This window comes from Oncorhynchus mykiss, chromosome 7, assembly GCF_057628025.1.
Source record: "Oncorhynchus mykiss isolate SJ-2025 chromosome 7, ASM5762802v1, whole genome shotgun sequence".
In the NCBI taxonomy this organism is placed as follows: domain Eukaryota; kingdom Metazoa; phylum Chordata; class Actinopteri; order Salmoniformes; family Salmonidae; genus Oncorhynchus; species Oncorhynchus mykiss.
The window spans coordinates 61374213-61397997 of record NC_143028.1 but is presented as its reverse complement, the minus strand read 5'-3'; the positions used below and the strand labels follow the sequence as shown (position 1 = coordinate 61397997).

Sequence of the window (23785 nt, the reverse complement as noted above, 5' to 3'; positions counted from 1 at the left end):
GACTGTATATGGTGGTGTTTCACTTCTTAGACAACTGGATGAACAAGACTAATGAAGATAATTTAATGTCGTTCGACCGTGCCTGGCTTTACACTCCAGTACAGTAGGTGGCGGTGTATGCATGTAAAAGTTTAATCCGACCGCCAATCAAATCCCAAAGAAGAAGAACCTGGCACTCCTTGGCATCTTGTGAGTGGCGGTTGATTCAATATGGCTGCGGCAGAAATGGGAAAGAACGACTCAGGATTTGTTTGGATCAATGACAGTATCCTTTTACTTGGTTTCTATCAAAGACAGCCCCCGTATCTTATAGTCAATATTGTCAGTATGTTGATGAAGGTTGGATACGTTTAACTAACAAGCCGGGTGTTGTGTGGTGAATTGGCTAACTAGCTATAAACATTAAATTATGCTAGCTAACTTTAGCAAATCTGGATTTAATTGGCTAGTTTACGTTAGCTAGCTAATGGTTTCTCACCTGGCTGGAAAACTGATCGGTAGCTAACTAGTTTGTTAGTCAAGGGATGTGAAATACCTTGCCAGAAGATACCGACCCTACCGTTACACTTCTTTAAGACTTGAACTGCATTGAGGTCGGAACGCAATCATTAACGCACGCCAAGCAGTACCAGAGCGCCAAGTCTAGGACCAAATGGATCCATAACAGCTTTACCCCCCCCTCTCCCCTCCCCTCCCCTCCATTTGTTTTGTACACTGCTGCTACTTGCTGTTTATTATCTATGCATAGTTACTTCACCCCTACCTACATGTTCAAATGACCTCAACTAACCTGTACCCCCGCACACTGACTCGGTGTCCCCTGTATATAGCCTTGTTATTGTTACTTTTTTAATATTTTTTTTTTACTTTAGTTGGTAAATATTTCTTAACTCTTCTTGAACTGCACTGTTGGTTAAGGACTTGTAAGTAATAATTTCACGGTAAGGTCTACACTTGATGTATTCGTTGCATGTGACAAGTACAGTTATATTTGATTGCATTAAAGACACCATGGTGCCAGTGCGAAATATGGATAGGAAATGTACCACAATGCAGGGATTGGATTTGCCTGGAACCTTGACATTGAATTGCATTGAATTCTATTTCTGGCAGAAATTTGTGTTTGAATCAGGAAACTTTCTTGTGATCTCTACAAGCCAAATGTAGAATAAAATTATATTTTAACGTACTTTACCAGTTGTCCATGTGGTTGGTCCTTTTGGCATTAGGAATGTGAGAATCTATCCACAAGAAAGTGGATATTTACATCAACTTTTCAAAGTGCTGGTAGTGTGTAGAATATTTATATCACCTGAAGTGTACAGACAACATAAAAATACATGCACAAGAAGAAGCATGCATATTTGTGGAGCTTGTGCACATGTTTACATGGTTCTGAGCATGCTCCAGGTGGTAGAAATATGAACAAGTTGTAATTATACTTTCCTGTGGATCTATTCCAAATTCAAATGCTTATTTCTGCCTGACTTAGAATTCAATGTAAGGATGGGATAGGCCACTGAATTCCACATTTTTGATTTGTACTGCTCCATCGAGAAGATTGAAATATAAAACTGCCATTTTCATCCTCATGCTAACTAGCAATATCCACCGCAGCCATTTTGGAATGGCAGTGTCAGCCAATCAACTCCTTTGTTGTTCAACTCAACGTGCCACTCCATAGTGGCTACTCGTAGCTAGCATAAGGACGAAAAGGGCAGTTTGTTATGGGAAAACTAGCAGTATTTCAATCTTTTCGATGGAGTAGTGTAGATAAAGGTACAATTTGAAGTACAGTGGCACGTCCCATAACTGCTTTGAGGTACAATTTCCAACCAATATCTCGCGCTTGCTCCAGTGTCTTAATGTAAACATGATTGTGTTCTGAGCTCAGTGTAAACAAGCGTAGCGGTAGGGTCCATTTCTTCTGGTAATGAAGTACCAATTCAAATGTTTGTAGTCCCGTGTGGCTTAGTTCGGAGAGCATGGTGCTTGCAATGCCAGGGTTGTGGGTTCGATTTCCTTGGGGGACCAGTATGAAAATGTATGCACTTACTACTTACTGTAAGTTGCTCTGGATAAGAGCAAATGACTAAAATGTTAAAATGTAGCTAATTTTGCCTAGTTAACTAATTAGGTGTCCGCTTTCTATTTTTGGGAAGTTGGCTAACGTCGGCTAATAAACAAATGCCAGCCACTTTCTGAACCCAGTTCAGTGGATTGCCTAAGCCAATTACAACATGCTGATTTTTATTGAAGTGAGGGTCTTGTTAGAGACCATCAAATATATTTCCTAATTCAATTCACACAGCATCAGATGAAGACCAACCTATGGTGTTCATTCCAGGTGAGGACATTAGCACTTGTCAAAGGCATGTGTGAGATAGTTCTGACCACTTTTCCTATTGCTGGCTGCTAATGTTACTGCATTTTCCATGTTTCTGTCTCTCAGGAGCGAACAAAGAGGGACACTTTCGGACAGCTTTTAAGTCGGGCACCTGGTCCAACAGCAGTGAAAGAAAGGTGAAAATGAGGTCTAAATATGGCTGTCAGATCCGAGGAGAGGCTCCTCTGAGATGGGGCAATAAAAAGCGAGGCCAGCCTCTTTCCCTGTCCTCTGTCTCTGAGTCCTCTATGGGTAGAGGACAGCTCCAGATTGCACCTGAAGCCGCAGTCCCATCCCCCAGCCCAGCCACTCGGCAGCATCTCCTCACCACCTCGCAGGTAGGTTTGCCAAGAGGGACCTCTCCCTTGACCCTAACTGGTTACTAGCTAATAACCTCTCCAGTCGGAACAGGCCCTTGAAAACATAAAGCCTGGGTACACAGCTATTTCTTCATTCAACAGGGATGTGGATGAATCAAACATTTCTGATTGAATTCTGATTGAAATTGATATTGGCCCTCTTTTCTCAGATGTTCTAAGTTGTTCTGGTGCTGATCTCATGCCTGATTAAACAATGCTTGCTAATTTGGCCAAACCAGGTAAGATAAAAAAGCAGAAACAGGCTGACATTCAATAGGGTAGTATCACTCAATATACTGCACTGTTGCTCGATGCTTGCCAAAAGTCATTGCGCTCTTTTTTTTTCATGATCTATATGTCCACGTTTTATGTGATTCATAAAAAAACGTTTTTTTGCTCAGGCACTCTCTGAGGTGACCCAGGCTAAGAACAGGGCCTCTCTGAAGGACCTCTGTCCCGAGGATAAACGGCGCATCGCCAACCTCATCCAGGAGCTGGCCAGGTAACTGCTCATTCAACATAAGAGGGATTTTGTGTGTGTGTTTGGCAGGGAGTGGGGGTGTAGAGATATTAGGGCTGTCCCCGACTAAAAATAATCTTGGTCGACCCATAGTCGTCCTGTTCTTTTGACCAATCTATTGGTTGAAATGTTTAAACTTATTTTTCCATATATAAACATACATCCTATGTGTTTGAATAAAATCAACTGCATATCTACTGAGCTTGTCTGAAACTATTTGATTAAATAATTAAATAATTAGCTACAACGTAATTTCAGCCATTTAGTTTCTTACTTGTTTCTGACTAAAAAGTTGTTACCGAAATCCCTAATTTGTTTATGAAAAAAATGGCCCTGCTCTCTTTACGTGAAACATGTAAATATCGCATGCATGTGACCAACAGAGCCTGACCTATAGCCTATCATTATCACATCAATCAATTGGTTATAAGAAACTCCGAACACAGTAACACCTGACAGCAAAATGGATGTGGAGGACGTAAAAAATAAACTTGAAACGGGCGATTGTTTACTGGTTGCTAAGGAGGGAAATCAAATCAAGCTTTATTTATACATCACATTTCAGAAATGGAGTGCAACTCAGTGTGCTTTACAGGAAAAATAAAAACAATTAAAATAAAAGCTGAAATATTTACTACACAACAAACATAAGAGGATAAAAAAACAGAAGAATGAGACACACTGAACAACTAAAAAGCACTGCAAGGAAAAGCAAAGCTAAAAATGTGTTTTAAGATCTCTTTTAAATATGTCCACAGTTTCGGCCACCTTCAGGTTCTCTGGCAGGCTATTCCAGAGGCTGGGAGCCTAATAATGAAAGGCTGCCTCTGCATGCCTCTTGGTCCTAGGCTTTGAGATAATTAAAAGGCCAATGCCAGAGGACATGAGCGACCTACTGGGTACATAACTTAAAAGCATGTCTAAAAACCAACAGAATAATATTAAAATTAATTCTAAAACTCATAGGCAGCCAGTGCAGAGACCTTAAACCGGTGTAATGTGTGCTCTTCATCTGGTCTTGGTCAGTACCCGTACTGCAGCATTTTGTATGTTTTGCAATTGACCAATGGATTTCTTGGGTAGACCAGACAGGAGAGCATTACAGTAGTCAAGCCTACTTGTAATAAAAGCATGGCTGAGTCTCTCTGCATCAGCCTGAGAGAGAAGCGGCCGTACCTTGGCAATGTTCCTCAGGTGGTAGAAAGCTATTTAGGTCACAGGGGAAGTCAGATCTATGGAAGACATTTGACTTAGTTGTGGAAACTACTGGAGATCATGAAAAAGGAGGGTGTAAGAGCAAGCATTGCGAGAATATTATGTGTGCCAAACAGTTGCTGTTAGATTACAATATTATTATTATTTCTGACCATTTGGAACAGTGTAAACAATACTAAATAAAAAAGTGTACCTCAGAGTCTGTTCTAATGAAATAAATATATAGTCTTTATTACAGCAGACTAAAAACATTTACTTTGCGGGTTTATTTATTGTTTAAGTTAAGTAACGAAAGCTCCCTTTATTTAATTGTATAACAAAAATGCTTGATTGCATTTCAAAGCATGAATGTCTCGTATGCTGTGTGACGGCATGAAGGAATGATTGATTGATACAGTAGCCTATAGAGTATATTGAAATTTTCGGCCTTAGTAAGTTACGGTATCAAGACTAGACAGGACTCGCTCTTAGGCCTACAGCTCAATGATGGTTATACAAGGCAACTATACAAAGCCGACTAATCAAAACGACATTACTTATTATAATGATGTGTATAATAATAATTGTAATAATAACAATAATGAGATCAAGAAAAATGAGGGTATAGGAGTGAGAGCTGCGTGCATATGTGTGACAAAAAGTGGTGTTAGATTACTATATTTTTTTTCTGCGTGATTGGAATAGTGCAACACTAAATAAATTCAAAGTAATACCAGTCGGTTGTAACGAAAAACAATTGTAAAGCCTTTATTATAGCAGAGCAAATCTTAACAGCCAAATCTGTGAAATTGCTAAATCAAACTTTTTTTCCGTTGCATGAGACTTAAGTGCTCACGGAATCAGTAGGCGATTGAACTCTCAAACAGAAGCAAGCCAAGAGTGTGCAAAGCTGTCATTAAGGCAAAGGGTGGCTACTTTGAAGAATCTCAAATATAGAGAATATATTTAGATGTTTTTAACACTTCTTTGGTTACTACATGATTCCATATGTGTTATTTCATAGTGTTGATGTCTTCACTATTATTCTACAATGTAAAAATAATGAAAAATCCTGGAATGAGTAAGTATGTCCAAACTTTTGACTGATACTGTATATGGATGATTTATAAAGCCAGGGACATTTAACAGTTAGGCTATTGATTATTGGCCTAATTAAGTTGGCCTAATTGACCTAATTAGGCTAGGGCTCTTTCCTCTTCTCTGATGCTGCTGCCTCCGCTGCATTGTTCTCAATACCACCCATTATTCTGGTTAACTTGGCTATTATGCACAACATAGGGAAGGGCGCCAATTATACGGCGCACTGAAAATTGTTTTAGAACTGTGGACAGAGACCGTATCCTTCGCGGGAGAAAGCGCATTTGTTATAAAATAATATTAGATTTATTAGTGTTAGACCATTATTTTTTACATAATATAACCATGTACAATTTCAGTATCACATGTGTTTGAGTGATGGACTGTGCCATCCCCGTGGTCGCCTCAATGGAATTGTCCACTGGACAGGCATGAATCAGACAGATGTCTTTTGCGCCATGAAATAAATATATATAATTGCAACTGCTCGACTAAAGAAATCTCGGTCAACCAACAGCATATCGACCACTTGACTAAATGGGATCAGCCCTAAGAAATTTTCTCAATAAAGTTTATTCTGCTATAATCCCTGACCCTCCACCTCTTCTTTCCCAGAGTGAGTGAGGAGAAGGAGGAGTCGGTACAGAGGTTGAAGGATGAACAGGAGAACTTTGTGTGCAAGATTCTACAGCTGGAGCAGCAGAACCAGCTCATTGTAAAGGAGAGAGAGAGTATCCTTTTCTCCATGGATGCATACAGAGTAGAGGTCGACCGATTAATCGGAATGGACGATTAATTAGGGCCGATTTCAATTTTGACCAATTGTGGCCGATTACATTGCACTCCACGAGGAGCCTGCGTGGCAGGCTTGACTACCTGTTATGCGAGTGCAGCAAGGAGCCAAGGTATGGTGCTAGCTAGCATTAAACTTATCTTATAAAAAACAATCAATCTTACCATAATCACTAGTTAACTACACATGGTTGATGATATTACTAGTTTATCTAGCTTGTCCTGCGTTGCATATAATCGATGCTGTGCCTGTTAATTTATCATTGAATCACAGCCTACTTCGCCAAACGGGTGATTTAACAAGTGCATTCGCAAAAAAAGCACTGTCGTTGCACCAATGTGTACCTAACTATAAATATCAATGCATTTCTTAAAATCAATACACAAGTATATATTTTTAAACCTGCATATTTAGTTAATATTGCCTGCTAACATGAATTTCTTCTAAATGGGGAAATTGTCTCACTTCTCTTGCGTTCTGTGCAAGCAGTCAGGGTATATGCAGCAGTTTGGGCCGTCTGGCTCGTTGCGAACTGTGTGAAGAGAATTTCTTCCTAACAAAAAACGTAATTAATTTGCCAGAATTGTACATAATTATGACATAACATTGATGGTTGTGCAATGTAACAGCAATTTTTAGACTTGGGGATGCCACCCGTTAGATAAAATACGGAACGGTTCCGTATTTCACTGAAAGAATAAACATCTTGTTTTCGAGATGATCGTTTCCGGATTCGACCATATTAATGACCTAAGGCTCGTATTTCTGTGTGTTATTATGTTATAACTAAGTCTATGATTTGATAGAGCAGTCTGACTGAGCGATGGTAGGCACCAGCAGGCTCGTGAGCATTCATTCAAACAGCACTTTCATGCGTTTTGCCAGCAGTTCTTCTGTTAATGACTTCAAGCCTATCAACTCCCGAGATTAGGCTGGTGTAACCGATGTGTAATGGCTAGCTAGTTAGAGGTGTGCGCGCTAATAGCGTTTCAAACGTCACTCGCTCTGAGACTTGGAGTAGTTATTCCCCTTGCTCTGCATGGGTAATGTTGCTTCGAGGGTGGCTGTTGTCGTTGTGTTCCTGGTTTGAGCCCAGGTAGGAGCGAGGACAGGGACGGAAGCTATACTGTTACACTGGCAATACTAAAGTGCCTATAAGAACTTCCAATAGTCAAAGGTTAATGAAATACAAATGGTATAGAGAGAAATAGTCCTATAATTCCTATAATAACTACAACCTAAAACTTCTGACCTGGGAATATTGAAGACTCGTGTTAAAAGGAACCACCAGCTTTCATATGTTCTGAGCAAGGAACTTAAACGTTAACTATTTTACATGGCACATATTGCACTTTTACTTTCTTCTCCAACACTTAGTTTTTGCAGTATTTAAACCAAATTGAACATGTTTCATTATTTATTTGAGACTGAATTGATTTGATTGATGTATTATATTAAGTTAAAATAAGTGCTCATTCGGTATTGTTGTAATTATCATTATTACAAATATATATTTTACATATAAAAATCGGCCGATTAATCGGTATCGGCTTTTTTTGGTCCTCTAATTATCGGTAGAGGCGTTGAAAAATCATAATCATCGACCTCTAATACAGAGGGCCTATCTCACTGGCATTGTCTGTGTGAAGTATCCTCAAATCCAGTCTTTGAGGGCCACAGTGCCTGCCGGTGTTCTCTTGCCTTCCCAGGTCTGTATCAGTCACTGATTTAAAAGAGCCATGTGTATTTGCCCACACTGCAGCCCTGTCTGCCACTAAATAATTAAAAGCTATTCCTATCTGTCAGCAGGGGGCAGCATTGCATACAGCTTGATATCACCACTGCAAACCTCAGTGGTATGACAGATACTCCATGAGCGTTATTACATGCCCACGTACCTCCATTCCCTCCTGCTTTTTCTACGATTTTGAGTCTTGGCCACGTCTTGACATTTTAAAATGACATTTGCCCCATGTCTGAGTTCACTGTGGTTTACATCCAGTGTTTTGAAACCGTTTCCTTCTCTGACGTTTTATCTTGTGGGACTGTGGCATTTGCTCTTCTCTCATGTCTTGGTAATCTTGTTCTTCTTGATGCACTGAATTCTGTCATACACTACAAGACCAAAGGTATGTGGATCCCTGCTCATCGAACATCTCATTCCAAAATCATGGGCATTAATATGGAGTTGGTCCCCCTTTGCTGCTATAACAGCTGCCCCGTGCTTTGTGCACGGGGGCATTGTCATGCTAAAATAGGAATGGGCCTACCCCAAAATGTTGCCACAAAGTTGGAAGCACAGAATCGTCTAGAATGTCATTGTATGCTGTAACGTTAAGATTTCCCTTCACCGGAACTGAGGGGCCTAGCCTGAGTCCAATGGCGGCGTGCTTTACACCACTCCAGCCGACGCGGCTACTCGGCCATGGAAACCCATTTCCTGAAGAACAGTTCTTGTGCTGATGTTGCTTCCAGAGGCAGTTGCAACCGAAGACAGATGATTTTTGCGCGCTTCAGCACTCTGCGATCCCATTCTGTGAGCTTGTATGATCTACCATTTCGGGGCTAAGCCGTTGTTGCTCCTAGACATTTCCACTTCACAATAACAGCACTTATAGTTGACCAGGGCATCTCTGGCAGGGCAGAAATTTGACTTGTTTAGAAAGGTGGCATCCTATGACGGTACCATGTTGAAAGTCACTGAGCTCTTCAGTAATGCCATTATACTGCCAATGTTTGTCTATGGAGATTGCATGGCTGTGTGCTCAATTTTATACACCTGTTACCAACAGGTGTGGCTGAAATGGCTGAATCCACTAATTTAAAAGGTTGTCCACATACTTTTGTTTCTTACCTTTTTATGACCAGTTACAGCACCACCAGTTGATTCTCTTGGCCTGACCTGGCAACTTTTCTATAATTCCAACAGCATCCCATAATTACCCTGTTTCCTCTACTTTTGCACCCCCCACCCTCCTTGATGTCCTCTTTAATGATTCCACTCAGGTCAAACCGACGTGGTGAGAGCCGTCAATTTAGGGGGAAAACGCTGCGAAATATGAAAAGTAATCGCCGGTTGGTAAATTGCACAATTGGCAGCAGAGCTGGGAAATTAGAAAAGCACAACTCAATTAAAGGCACTTTGACTGGGAGACCTGGCATTTACACAAAACTTCTAAACTCCATTAAAAACAAATTTGAGGGGGGAAAACCCTTTGATTAAAGCACCCCGAGGGGATAACCGGTCTTTAACGCACACAGAGTCGTAAAGAGTTCTGAGACGTAGGATTCCAGATGGATCTTTTAAAGGTTAAGGAGACACCAAAGGCAAACAGACTAGGGGAAGACTTGTAAAGTCTAATTCCATGACAGTCTTATCTACCAGTCAGGTTATCAAGGGGAGGATGTGTATATCTCTCCTATCTAAAGACCCGCAATGAGAGATGAGTGAAAGCGTTCTTGTTGAAATGTTGTTTGTCAGGACCATTTTGGAGCTCGAGTGCTGAATAAAATGTAAGATTTGAATAAGCTTGTAGTTGGTTATTTCTCCTTGGCATGATGTCTTGGAGAGGTAAAAAGGATAGATATCAATTCTGAGTTGGTGCTTCACAAATTACATACTTCTTTTTTAATCAATTACCTTACTATTCTGTCAGTGGCCGTGGTTGAAATAAGTGTCTCTACCCTCCTCCCTTAGGCAATGGTTAAAGGGCTAAACTTAGAATTTTTTTTGTCACATAATTTTTGTTAGACCTTTTAATACCATCAATTGACAGAGTAAACCTTAAGCTATAGTGATTGTTAGCAAGTCTATTTATTGGTATTTGGTTGGGTTGATTGTAAACTGGTTTATTTGTATTGGCTATAAGGCAGTTATGCTAACTACACTTTCATCAATTACCCATCACCGTGACCTAACACACACCCAGTCGATTTTGCACAGTGCAAAAATGGCGGCTTTAAAAATATTCCTCTCCTGTGCAAATTTATTCCACCTAGAGGTGGATTTCATTTGGGCGTGGCCTGACGGGGCGAGTGAATAATTTTGACAGGCCCTGTCTGAAGCCTTCGAAAGCAAAGTCTTGATTTTGTATATTTTTGGATTGAGGGGCAGAAGAAGCAGTTGCTACCGCTTTGATTGAAGAGGGTGGGCATTCGGATTGGCTCATACCCAAGACTTTTACTGTTTTTGGCATTGGAATAGAACCTTATCAATTGCTCTCTAGTCGTCTTAGATTACCAGGCCTTGAGAGGCGGGTCTGCGTCTGCCCAACAATGTTTTTAACGTAAGTGTGTTGTTTACACTCAGAACATCCACATCCTATAATCGGCATAGGTATTGTTTGTGGTTGCAATGACTGTTGGTTGGAGCATGAGGCTTGCAATACCAGATTTGTGTGGGTTGACTCTGACATGTACTAGATTCCTTTGAATAAAAGTGTTAACCCAATTATTATATTACCTATATGAATCGGTTGACATGGAAATTGAAACAAATGATTGGTCGGTTCTGTCGAGTTTTGATAGCCATGTGTCATAACATAACTTCAGTTGTCATGACTCCCTATGATTGCTATGACGTAACGTCAGTGGAAAAACAGCCTTATGCAGACAGACGGTTCAGGTGTTACTTACCGGTAGAGTGTATGAAAGAAGCTTTGGAGCATTTGTCGACAGGGCATTCACTTTCATTCCACTTCATCTGAAGTCTTTCTCTTGCTCTACTCCGTTTCATTTCCCAGGCTTGATTGAACTCCTCCGACACCAAAGTGTTTTCTCCTAGCTTATCCTTCCACAGACTGTTACTTCAATATGGCTTCACTTTGAAACTTTCATTTGCTGTTAAATCAGGGACTTTTAAAGGTGATGTGTTGAGAAACTCATCAGCCAGGGGCGATGGCCCACCCATAAAAATATATGGCCTGGAGCAGGGAGGTTTATGGGTAGTAGTTGGTTGGTAGGAGTGCGTTTGAGACTGTGTACCCGTCTTTGTGGGTGACTACAGGTGAGGATTTGGTAATGTGTTATTCTAGGTTCATTGCAAATTCTCTGTGTGGGGGTTTGCATATACAGCTCTGGAAAAAATGAAGAGACCACTACAAAATGATCAGTTTCTCTGGTTTGACTATTTATAGGTGTGTTTGGGTAAAATGAAAATGTTTGTTTTATTCTATAAATTACTAACAACATAAAATGTTGTCATTTAGAGCATTTATTTGCAGAAAATGACAACTGGTCAAAATAACAAAAAATATACAGTGTTGTCATACCTCGAATAAAACAAAGAAATACGTTCATATTAATTTTAAACAACACAATACTAATGTTTTAACTTAAGGAAGAGTTCAGAAATCAATATTTGGTCTAATAACCCTGATTTTCAATCACAGCTTTCATGCGTCTTGGCATGCTCTCCACCAGTCTTTCACATTGATGTTGGGTGACTTTATGCCACCCCTGGCACAAACATTCAAGCAACTCGGCTTTATATGATGGCTTGTGATCACCCATCTTCCTCTTGATCACATTCCAGAGGTTTTCAATGGGGTTCAGGTCTGGAGATTGGGCTGGCCGTGACAGGGTCTTGATCTGGTGGTCCTCCATTCACACCTTGATTGACCTGACTGTGTGGCATGGAGAATTGTCCTGCTGGAAAAAACAATCCTCAGGGTTGGGGAACATTGTCAGAGCAGATGGAAGCATGTTTTCTTCCAGGACAACCTTGATTCATGCGTTCTTCACAAAGACAAATCTGCCCAATTACAGCCTAGCTGAAGCACCCCCAGATCATCACCGATCCTCCACCATATTTCACAGTGGGTGCGAGACCTGGAGAGGCCTACATGCCTCTTCTTCTTATTGGTGTCCTTTAGTAGTGGTTTCTTTGCAGTAATTCGACCACGCAGGCCTGATTCACACAGTCTCCTCTGAATAGTTGATGTGGAGATGTCTGTTACTTGAACTCTGTGAAGCATTTATCTGTGCTGCAATTTCTGAGGCTGGTAACTAATGGGAAAAAAAAAAAAACTTATCCTCTGGGTCTTCCTTTTCTGTGGCGGTCCTCATGAGATCCAGTTTTGTCATAGCGCTTGATGTTTTTTGCGACTGCAATTGAAGAAACTTTAAAAGTTGTTTAAATTTTCCGGATTAACGGACCTTCATGTCTGAAAGTAATGGACTGTCTTTTCTCCTTGCTTATTTGAGCTGTTCTTGCCACAATATGGACGGTCTTTTACCAAATCGGGCTATCTTCTGTATAGCAACTGTACCTTGTCACAACACAACTGATTGGCTCAAAGCATTAAGAAGGAAAGAAATTCCACAAAATAACTATTAACAAGGCACACCTGTTCATCAAAATGCATTCCAGGAGACTAAATGGCAATAGTGTGCAAAGCTGTCAAGTCAATTAGATTTTTTAATATATACCCAATTTATACCCACTTTCCCAGATCTATGCCTTAACACGATCCTGTCTCGGAGCTCTCCTTTGACCTCATGACTTGGTTTTTGCTTTGACATGCACTGTCAACTGTGGGACCACTTAGACAGGTGTGTGCCTTTCCAAATCATGTTCAATCAATTGAATTTACCACAGGTAGGATGGAAAGGATGATCAATGGAAACAGGATGCCCCTGAGCTCAATTTTGAGTCTCATTTCAAAGGCTCTAAATGCTTATGTAAATAATGCATTTCTGTGTTTTATTTTTCATAAATATTCAAAAATGTCTAAAAACATGTTTTCACTTTGTCATTTGTCGTTGTGTTTAAATTGATTATATTTATTTAATACATTTTAGAATACGGCTGTAACGTAAAAAGAAATGTGGTAGAAGGAAGGGGTCTGAATACTTTCCGAATGCGCTATATACGGATGATTTATAAAGCCAGGCACATTAACAATTAGGCTATTGTTTATAGACCTTATTAAGTGGGGATTTCCTCTCTCCTCACTTTTCTTAGACAGTTAAGGCAAGGGCTGTTTTCTCTTCTCCTAACTCGCTGCTGCCTCCGTCGCATTGTTCTTAACACCAATATGTTGGTTAACTTTGCTATTATGCACATACCAACATGGTCTAGGGAAAGGCGCCAATTCAACAGTGCCCTAATGTTTCAGAACTGCGGACAGTGACCACTATCCAACGCAGGAGAAAGTACATTTTATGTAAAAAAAAAATATATATATATATATATATATATACAGTGGGGCAAAAAAGTATTTAGTCAGCCACCAATTGTGCAAGTTCTCCCACTTAAAAAGATGAGAGAGGCCTGTAATTTTCATCATAGGTACACTTCAACTATGACAGACAAAATGAGAAAGAAAATCCAGAAAATCACATTGTAGGATTTTTAATGAATTTATTTGCAAATTATGGTGGAAAATAAGTATTTGGTTACCTACAAACAAGCAAGATTTCTGGCTCTCACAGACCTGTAACTTCTTCTTTAAGAGGCTCCTCTGTCCTCCACTCGTTACCTGTATTAATGGCACCTGTTTGAACTTGTTATCAGTATAAAAGACACCTGTCCACAACCTCAAACAGTCACACTCCCAACTCCACTATGGCCAAGACCAAAGAGCTGTCAAAGGACACCGGAAACAAAATTGTAGACCTACACCAGGCTGGGAAGACTGAATCTGCAATAGGTAAGCAGCTTGGTTTGAAGAAATCAACTGTGGGAGCAATTATTAGGAAATGGAAGACATACAAGACCACTGATAATCTCCCTCGATCTGGGGCTCCACGCAAGATCTCACCCCGTGGGTTCAAAATGATCACAAGAACTGTGAGCAAAAATCCCAGAACCACACGGGGGGACCTAGTGAATGACCTGCAGAGAGCTGGGACCAAAGTAGCAAAGCCTACCATCAGTAACACACTACGCCGCCAGGGACTCAAATCCTGCAGTGCCAGACGTGTCCCCCTGCTTAAGCCAGTACATGTCCAGGCCCGTCTGAAGTTTGCTAGAGAGCATTTGGATGATCCAGAAGAAGATTGGGAGAATGTCATATGGTCAGATGAAACCAAAATATAACTTTTTGGTAAAAACTCAACTCGTCGTGTTTGGAGGACAAAGAATGCTGAGTTTCATCCAAAGAACACCATACCTACTGTGAAGCATGGGGGTGGAAACATCATGCTTTGGGGCTGTTTTTCTGCAAAGGGACCAGGACGACTGATCCGTGTAAAGGAAAGAATGAATGGGGCCATGTATCGTGAGATTTTGAGTGAAAACCTCCTTCCATCAGCAAGGGCATTGAAGATGAAACATGGCTGGGTCTTTCAGCATGACAATGATCCCAAACACACCGCCCAGGCAACGGAGTGGCTTCGTAAGAAGCATTTCAAGGTCCTGGAGTGGCCTAGCCAGTCTCCAGATCTCAACCCCATAGAAAATCTTTGGAGGGAGTTGAAAGTCCGTGTTGCCCAGCAACAGCCCCAAAACATCACTGCTCTAGAGGAGATCTGCATGGAGAAATGGGCCAAAATACCAGCAACAGTGTGTGAAAACCTCGTGAAGACTTACAGAAAACATTTTACCCCTGTCATTGCCAACAAAGGGTATATAACAAAGTATTGAGAAACTTTTGTTATTGACCAAATACTTATTTTCCACCATAATTTGCAAATAAATTCATAAAAAATCCTACAATGTGATTTTCTGGATTTTCTTTTCTCATTTTGTCTGTCATAGTTGAAGTGTACCTATGAAAATTACAGGCCTCTCATCTTTTTAAGTAGGAGAACTTGCACAATTGGTGGCTGACTAAATACTTTTTTGCCCCACTGTAAATAAAAAAGTGTTTGTGTTGCACCATTGTTCAAACATAATATAACCATATACCATTTCTGTAGCAAATGTCTTAGACTGATGAACTGTGCCACCCCCATAGCCTCCACAATGGATCAGTCCACTCAGACAGGCACGAATCCGACAGGTGTCGTGTACACCATGACCAACAGCCTATCGACCAAACAATGGACCAGTCGACTAGATGGGGTCTGCCCTAGTACACAGTATGAGATCCCATGCTTTCTTACCCCCATTGCCACTCTTGCATGAGTATGTATCCATATATGTGTACCTACCTTACTCACTCAGCCCGGGTGTGCGTGCGAGCGGTGCCACCACCGCCATTAGCGGGACCCTCATGCCCAGCAGTGGTTCTGCACCAGATGAGCTGTGTCCTGCCTTCTGCAGCGTGGCGCCAGTCAGGTGCCAGCTCTCTGTCTGGCATCACGGCCCAGCTCTGCTCAGCCTGGGCCGACCCAGATGGAGAAGTCTATAAAGCCCCTCAACTTTTTATCATGCTCTCTTTTCAGTTTGTCCTTTTCAACTTTTTGAGATAACGCACTGTTCTGTTTACTTTCCTGGCCTAATGAAGGCATGGTGGTTGGAGATGTCATTTTGGGGTTATATTTGATGTCTTCAAAATGTCAATTGAAATTTTTCCCAAAAAAGGGAATAAAGACAAGAATATTACCCTTAACCCCCGCCCCCTGTTGCCCAGGCCTACAGCAGCAGTACCGGGAGTGCCAGGAGCTGCTGGGGCTCTACCAGCAGTACCTCTCTCAACAGCAGGAGAAACTCAACCAGTCTATCGCCCAGCTCAGCCACTCCCGCAGCTCCAACTCCCACAGAAAGGTACTCACTCTGTGTGTGTCTGTACGAGTGTGCGTAGTAAGTGTGTGTGATACAGACGTGTGTCTGAGAGAGATGGCGAGTGGTGCGTGTCTGTTTGTATAATCTTCCCCGGTGAGCTATCTCCAAGCTTCCGCCACTGTTCACCATCAATCACAATGCTGCCAACTGGGAGAGAGAGACTCACACACACATTTTATTTTTAAAGGACCCTTACTTGGACCTAGACAGCATATCAGATATCACAATAGTATAAAAAAAAAAAAATATCACTATACATTATGACCACATACAGTAAGTAGCAGAACCGGTTGCTTTTCTCAAGGTAACCATTTAGAGACATCTTCCTGGGTCCCCCTGCTCTGAGGATAGATCACTTTGTCGTCCTCCGTGTCCTACAGTGGGGCTGAGTAATGTGTTTGCATGCTCTGTGACCTCACACTGAATTAGTCACTCTCTTGTCTTGCTGAAGGTGGGCTTTACCTTACTTTGTGTTTATCTCTCTCGCTTCATTGACCTTCGTTTCCCTGTGCTCAGCACTTTCATGAGAATCTCAGTCTTTCCCAAACCCAAATCTTAGTTCTGCATTCTATTGGTGTCGGGTCCATCTTGGCTTAACCACTGCTTTCTCACAGAAAAGTTAAAAAGGGTTAAGGGAAGGAGTGACTATCAGAGTGAGGTAACTAACTGCAAAATTGACCTCTTGCCCTTACCACTTATACACTTGTGGAGATAGGAGACAAACACATGACACATTTCAGATTTTATTGATGCTCACATAGAGCTTACTATAGGCTGAAATTTAGTACAGGTGCATAACATTAAATAGTAACATTGAATAATATATTTACAATAGATGATAAAGAAGGGTATATTTGACTAGGTGGCTCTCTTGTCTCCACAGGCCCCCAGCAGTGAGGTAGGCTCCACCAAGCCTAGCAGGGCAGAGATAGCCACAGCCTGGGATGGCTCCTACCTGGGCCTGCCCACTCCTGGAGGAACAGGGACAAACGGAGGAGGAAGAGAGAGAAGTGGCAGGGGAAGAGTCCCATACCTCAGTCCCGCCTCTCTCTCAGACGACCTCCACTCAGCCACCTCCCCTCCCTACTCCTCCTCTAGCAACCAATCCCAGGGACCAATCAAATGCCAGGGTTGCCGGGGAGTAGGAGCCCGTAGCAGACGGGAACATCTGGTCAATGGGCGGTCTCCCCATAGGGGGGCCACAGAAGATCATCGACTGGGCAACACCAGCCCACGGCTCCACAACAATTCTGGTGAACCACCCGAAGACAGCAGACGTCTACCTGGACCCCGGAGGTTACTACTCGAAGGGGACCCAGCATGGCAGGAAGCAGGGTCAGAGAGGGACCTAACCGCTCCCCTCCTGGGCCGGGAGGACTGGGAGGAGAGGAGGCACCAGCTGCTCCTGCAGAAGCTGCAGCTGGAGGTGGAGAGGGAGCGACTGCAGGCGCGGCTGGCGCAGCAGGAGGAGAGGCTGATCAGACAGAACCAGCAGCTCCTCCACACACGCCTCGATTACAGCAGGTATTGAGTTTAATTATATTTTAGAAAAATGATACATCTAACAATATATGCACAATAATTGGGGCATGTACTTCATTTTGTCTCTCTTGCAGGTTCCAGCAAGCCACTGCAGCTGAACTCGGCCACTCCATGTCCAGAAACGGAACTGATCCTTTACCCAATGAACATGTGTTACTCAGGTAAAATCATGTCACTCACTCACTCACTCACTCACTCACTCACTCACTCACTCACTCACTCACTCACTCACTCACTCACTCACTCACTGTATCTAGTAATCTAGCCTTTAGCTTACCAAGCAGTTGAATGTGAGCTTGACTGTGTTTGTCTGCAGTGGAATGAGAGGGTGTGACGATGCAGAGAACTTGGGTGAGACAGCAGAACAAGAAGCTCCTCCACTCAAAGACCATACTGCACACATCCCCCTGCAAAACTCCATACATTTACCTGGTAGGTTGTGTGTGTGTCGGGTCGCCAGTCCTCCATCCCTGGCTTATCGTCTCCGTCATTAGGGTTTTGAAGTCCATTTGTTGTTGTCCTCCATCTGCAGAGCCTTGTCATAACAATTCCAGGAGGGATATGGCCACCTCTCTTGTGGTGTCCCATAGCAGACTCGAAGCCACCCCAGCACCAGTGATGCCTCCCGCGCTACGTAGGACTCCCGATGCAAGGTAAGCCACATTGGATCCCGGTGTCCCAATCAAAACACTGTTACATCCCATATACCACTGCTGTTTCCACTGTACTGCACCGCAACACCACATCATTATCAGCACTCTCAAGGTCAAAATAAAGTGTGTTGTCCAAAAAGTAATTTATGATGACATTATTATTATTATTGTCAAATTTTGTGTACGTAAGTTGCAGGTGCTGGGTACAAAAAGTAAACACAAAATAGAGAATAGGTCCCTGATGGAATAGAGAATAGTTCTCTGATAAAATAGAGAATAGATCCCTGTCCACCGATGAATTCTCCTGGTGTTCTGTTGTGTAAGGTCAGCTTGACCTTTGACCTTGGGTCAAAACGCTGCACAGTAAAACAGCAGGAGCGTTCATCAGTGTGCGGGTTGCTATACGTTATATCATATGTGTACATTATTACAATCTATTATTAACACACACTATGAGCACTAAATAAACAGAGCATCTTTAAAAGTAGTTCTATATTTTCAACAGCATTTCATAGTGCATTTTTTACCCACTTACCCACTCTGGAAACATTTAGATTAGAAATACACAAACCAGACTATTTTTATGAACAGAGCACGGGGGAAATGCAATATATCGGTGCACGGGTAAGGAAACAAAATACAGGTTAGAAAAAGGAAAGGAAGGAAGGAAGGCAGGCCTGAGGCAGGCCTGGCCGGCATTGGTCCTTAGTGTTTGATGGGCTAAATTAAGCTTTCTCCCAGGCTAGCGGCGAGGCTGACAGGAGCCAAGCTGCGTTCCATTAGTCGGTCTAGCTGGGACCCAGCAGCAGGTAATTGAACAGACTTCTGTGGGGATGCACTGTCTCTCTTTCTCTAGCTCTCTCGCAATAATGAGAGGGGAGAGAGAAGAAGGAGAGACAGAGAGCGCAGAGAGGAATGAATCACTAGCGTGAGACACATTATAAAAAGGGAATGAAATTCAATTATTACCCCCCCTCCCCACACTTTTTGTTGAAAGGTAATTAATGTGACAATATGTGTCTGAGTGTGCACTTCTAGTTAGCAGAGAATGCTGTGGACAAATGTTTATTAGCATGTCATTTTTATGTTTCTTACTTTTTCCCTTTTTTACTTCTGGCAAGTGTATTTTTGTCTTTGCATATGAGATGTTCTTCAAGTGTGAACTCCAAATTTCCTTCTACTGGTCCATAGCCTAGCCAACATGAAACAGAAAGACAGCTTGTCTCTGACTCAGCCAGAAGGACAGCTCTTCACAATGTTCTGAATCATAAACAATGCAGTATGGTTCAAGTAACCACCACCACCATGCCAATCGAACAGTGTAAACTCAAGCAGATGGCCATTAAAACCACACAGGGAAATAATGGATACAGATCATAATGACAGTGAACTTTGAAGGCATTTCAATTGGGTCCTTCTGAGAGGTTTGCTCTTAACAATGACCTCGTTTATCATTGTTAAACTGCTGTATTCACCATTCAATAGTTTAATTATTATGCGCTTGATCCATTGTTAAACTGTAAACTTTAAACAAAACAAAAAGTTTTGCTGAGGTCAGTGCAAGACATCCAAGATTGTCTTGCACATTTCACACTCTGTATGTTCAAAAACCAACAGATGTCTGTCTTGGATAATTGATCGAAGCCAACTAAATGGGAGCAACAGACAGTTCTGGTCTCCTAAACCCCTCCAACCAGCATAGTAGCCAAGAGTTGATTTGTAATCTTCCAACAAACTGACTGTAATCAGTCAGATTAGACTAGCGCATCTCCTCTGCCTGCTCTGCTCTTAACTGCCCTTTCATCCAGACAACAACCAACCCCAGCGATGCAGAGCTGCTTAGGCTAACAAGCACCGGAGAATGCTAGCTTATGTATGGACAGATAAATATTTTGTAGTCCGCAGTCTGGCAGCAGCTTCCTGCATTATTCAGATAAAAATCTGATTTTGTGTGTGTGGAGGGAATCAATGAAGCGAGTCATTTTAAGGGTTTTTGTTTTGCAGGGAGGGGATGTTGGCGAGGGTCGTCCTGACACTGTAGACTTTTGCAGATGTTATGAGACTGATGGGTAAGCCCTACGATGCCCATGTGTCCCCCCAACAAACCCAAACAATCATTAAGTCTTAACTAATAGAATGTTAAAGGTGCAAATCGCTAAATGGGACTGGGGGTTAATCCCCGGCCTCCTGTGTTAGTTAGTAAAGAGTTCCATTGCACCCTACTGCTCCTCCTGCATTGAATGGCAGGGTATGTACCTGCCTGCCATCATAGGATTTTTAGATTACTGTTTGGACTGAAAATGAAAAGGGGAGCTGGGCAAGATGGCCATCTATAATGAGAGAAGAGCGAAACAACTGGGAGGGAAGGAGAAGTGGATAGACAAATTGCAGTTCTGCGAGAGCCAAGTTAAAACTTTTATAGTAACCCAAGAAAGTATAGATATGTCTGGTGAATTTAGCCGCCAGTCTGATGTGGAGGGTAGCAACATTTTTGAATAGTCATTGTCTAATGCAATTATTATTTTTGTCATTGTGACTGTGTAAATACACAGAGAGTAGTGAAGCAGAATTGTAAAGGGCTCCCTTGAGTTATATTAATACCCGTAGGCCGTTCGCTATTGAACCTTGCGTAAAACAACGAAGGCCTTTGGTACACATGGCCCCTCCAAACCATTAGAATTCTCACCATTCGGCCAATTCCCTTGCCGAAACTGTACCCACCCCCCCAACCCCTTCCTCTTGTTATAGATTGTGACCACCGGTAAGTGATGCATTATTCATTACAGCGATGTCATCCGTTGATGGATTGCTGTTTGAGAGCCCTGTCCATTAAATAAATCTACAAATATAAATGCTAATTCTCACATTTCAAGAGGGAGCCCAGACAAAGTTTCTCTCTCTCCCACTCGTTCTCTATCTCTCACACACACACACACACACACACACACACACACACACACTGTCATTCCTCTCCCCACTAACTGCTATTGACAGGCAGAAGGAGACCAAATGAAGAAGACAGATTTACTTACTTTAGCTTCAATCATGTTTATTTCCCAGCGGGTATTATCCCCTATAGGTGTCCCCTCTGTTTTCTCTCTCCACACTCACAGATTCATTCAATGTACTGTACATAGATTTTCTAAATCATTTGATGGAAAACTACAGTGATCATTCTTTCTAAACCAATTAAAGCCATGAAGTTAAAATACAGAAAATAGAACTAGAAATATTATGTAAACAAATACAAAAAGACTCTGACCGCACATGCCAACTGTCGGCCAGATGCAAATCGATGCTGCTTAAAACGAGCAGAGAATTATGTTAGCGTGCTTTAAGAATTCATGTTTTCTATCTGGTATGCACTCGTCCAACTGTGTACACACTGAATAATTTATCAAGCAGCCATACTGAAGGATGGAATCTTTATTAGCTTAATCTTTCGCTTTGGTTTATTTATTTCTGCCCTCATTCTTATTCTGGTAGAGAATGCCCCCGTGCGCCCTCGCTCGACTCTCTTTCTGTTGCACCTGTAACATCTCATGCCCTTTTGCTTGTCGACCCCAGGGCTTTAGACTTTTATCGCTGGTTGTGTTAGGCATCAATGGACACTACAGAACAGAAACATTTTATTTACAGTTCATCCGTATAGGGATATCCTTTCATATCTTCTGTATGCTAACAAATACGAGGTGCACTACACATTTGCACTACAAGCTTTGTGCCACAGACATGCTTTGGCCTCATGCCTTGTCTAATTCTTGTTAAGCAATAGGATAACATGAATGCTGGAGAGTTTTAATTTTAAGAAAGGACAATATTACAAAGGCAATATTGCAATTATGTTAGCAAGAAGACTTACCATAGTTATCAAATGCGTTTTCATTCATTGATTCCTCTCTTCATCTGTGTTTTTGCTCTAGGTTGGACTCCTCCTTGATTGAGTTGTTGGAGGTCTTCAGTCCCATCTCTGTGCCCAAGCGAGGCAACCCTCCCCGACGCCCGCCCCCCCTCAGAGCCCCAAAACCAGCCCACCAAGCTTTGCTCTCCCGTCCTGGCCCCTACCGGACCCCCCAGCAGGACCTGGAGGAGAGCCAGATACTGGAAGAAATCTTCTTCATTTGCTGAGGGGGTGGGGGATCCGGGGGTAGGTACCCTGAGAAAAATCTGTAAATTGAAATCAATCTTAATAATTAAAATCAAGATCAGTGCCTTCTGTTTGTCTTACAGTATGAAGTTCCAAAACAATCATGATTTTGTTAATTATACTATTTTGTGTTTGTAATGCAATACTTCTTTTTATATTTAATATAAATAAACTGTAATTGAATATCTTTGTGTAGTGGTCCCCACATGTAGTGACATGGTCACCCACAAAGTAGCTAAATGCGCCATATTTCTACTCATATATGGATCTTTTAACTTCAACATAAATGGTCAATTGTTTGTAAAACTTCTGTGTGCTCCACTGACCACCTTGGTCACATTATCTCAGAGATGGACACATTAGGAAACTGAAGTATTATTAGATCTGGGTCATATTAATTAGGGCAAACCGTAGCAAAACATGTATTTATTTTTTAAAGTCCCTGTTTAAGGCCCTTTTAGAATATGCAGTAAGTTTGAGTCAAGACACAGGTGTATTCTAGACTGTGCTTTATTATTGAGCTAAGCTGAGACGCATCATTCATTAAAATTACAAAAGAGTCCAGGGACCAGAGAAGAGATGAGGGCGGGAGCCTAAAGCGCATTAATCAATGAGAAGCCTACCTCATCAGCCATGGCAAAGCTCAACACGTAACATTCAATTCCCCATCCCCTTCATGTGCTGAAATTGTCTTCAGAATACGTTTGAATCCATTGAAGAAGTAAATGTTATTCTCCTAAGAACACTAGCTTGTAGGAATAAACCCTTGATAACAGCATTGAAGGTAGACTAAATGATCAGAAATTTAGTAACAATATTTGATGAAATAGTGCAGTTTTTGATGGGTGTTTTACCCTGGATAGAACTGAACACTTGTACAACACCAGAGCTCTATAAGACATTAAAAAGAAAGATAACATGATTAATACAGAACTCCTAACACCTCAAAATAAGGTACACATTGTATGTGGGATTTATAATTATTTTAATTGTATTATCCCATATTGTATTATCCCATATTTTGAAGTGTTACAAGAGCTTAGACAGTCAACAACAGAGCAGTGTTGAAACGGAATGATAAAACATCAAAGGTCCATTCAAATTGTTGAACACATTCACAGCTAACAAGGTTTTGATGTTTTTCTGGAAAGGTTTAGTTGTATTTATTTACATTTTGAAACAGTAAATTGTCATGTTATTGTCATTGCAGCCTATAGGCTGCCACATTTAGCTGAATTCTCAATTTGTATGTGAACATTTACAAATATACCGCAATTTGAATGGACTTATAAGCAATAATCATCTAGGAAGATTGAACAGTTGACATACATTTAAATACATGTGGGTAATGTCTGGTATGATAAAGTAGAACAGTAGAGCTCTGATATTGAATAAAACAGCATCACAAATGGTAAAAGAACAG

At 41.6% G+C, this 23785-nt stretch overlaps 1 protein-coding gene across 3 annotated transcripts; it reads left to right on the top strand.

The window, feature by feature from the left end:
* Window positions 1–144: 144 nt before the first annotated feature.
* On the top strand, window positions 145–22547 carry LOC110528300 (protein hinderin). 3 transcript variants are annotated; one of them, XM_021610252.3, is made up of 11 exons: window positions 145–265; window positions 2312–2347; window positions 2453–2724; window positions 3147–3247; window positions 6173–6288; window positions 15869–16002; window positions 16904–17544; window positions 17637–17723; window positions 17879–17994; window positions 18095–18215; window positions 22139–22547. In XM_021610252.3, the coding sequence occupies exons 1-11, from the start codon at window positions 211–213 to the stop codon at window positions 22341–22343; spliced, it is 1884 nt and encodes a 627-aa protein (XP_021465927.3). In that variant the 5' UTR covers window positions 145–210; the 3' UTR covers window positions 22344–22547. The 3 variants fall into 3 exon arrangements, with proteins under 3 accessions (XP_021465927.3, XP_021465930.3, XP_090097717.1); XM_021610255.3 differs by lacking the exon at window positions 2312–2347 and having other exon boundaries at window positions 208–941; XM_090241591.1 differs by lacking the exons at window positions 145–265; window positions 2312–2347 and adding an exon at window positions 1663–1822.
* Window positions 22548–23785: the final 1238 nt, after the last annotated feature.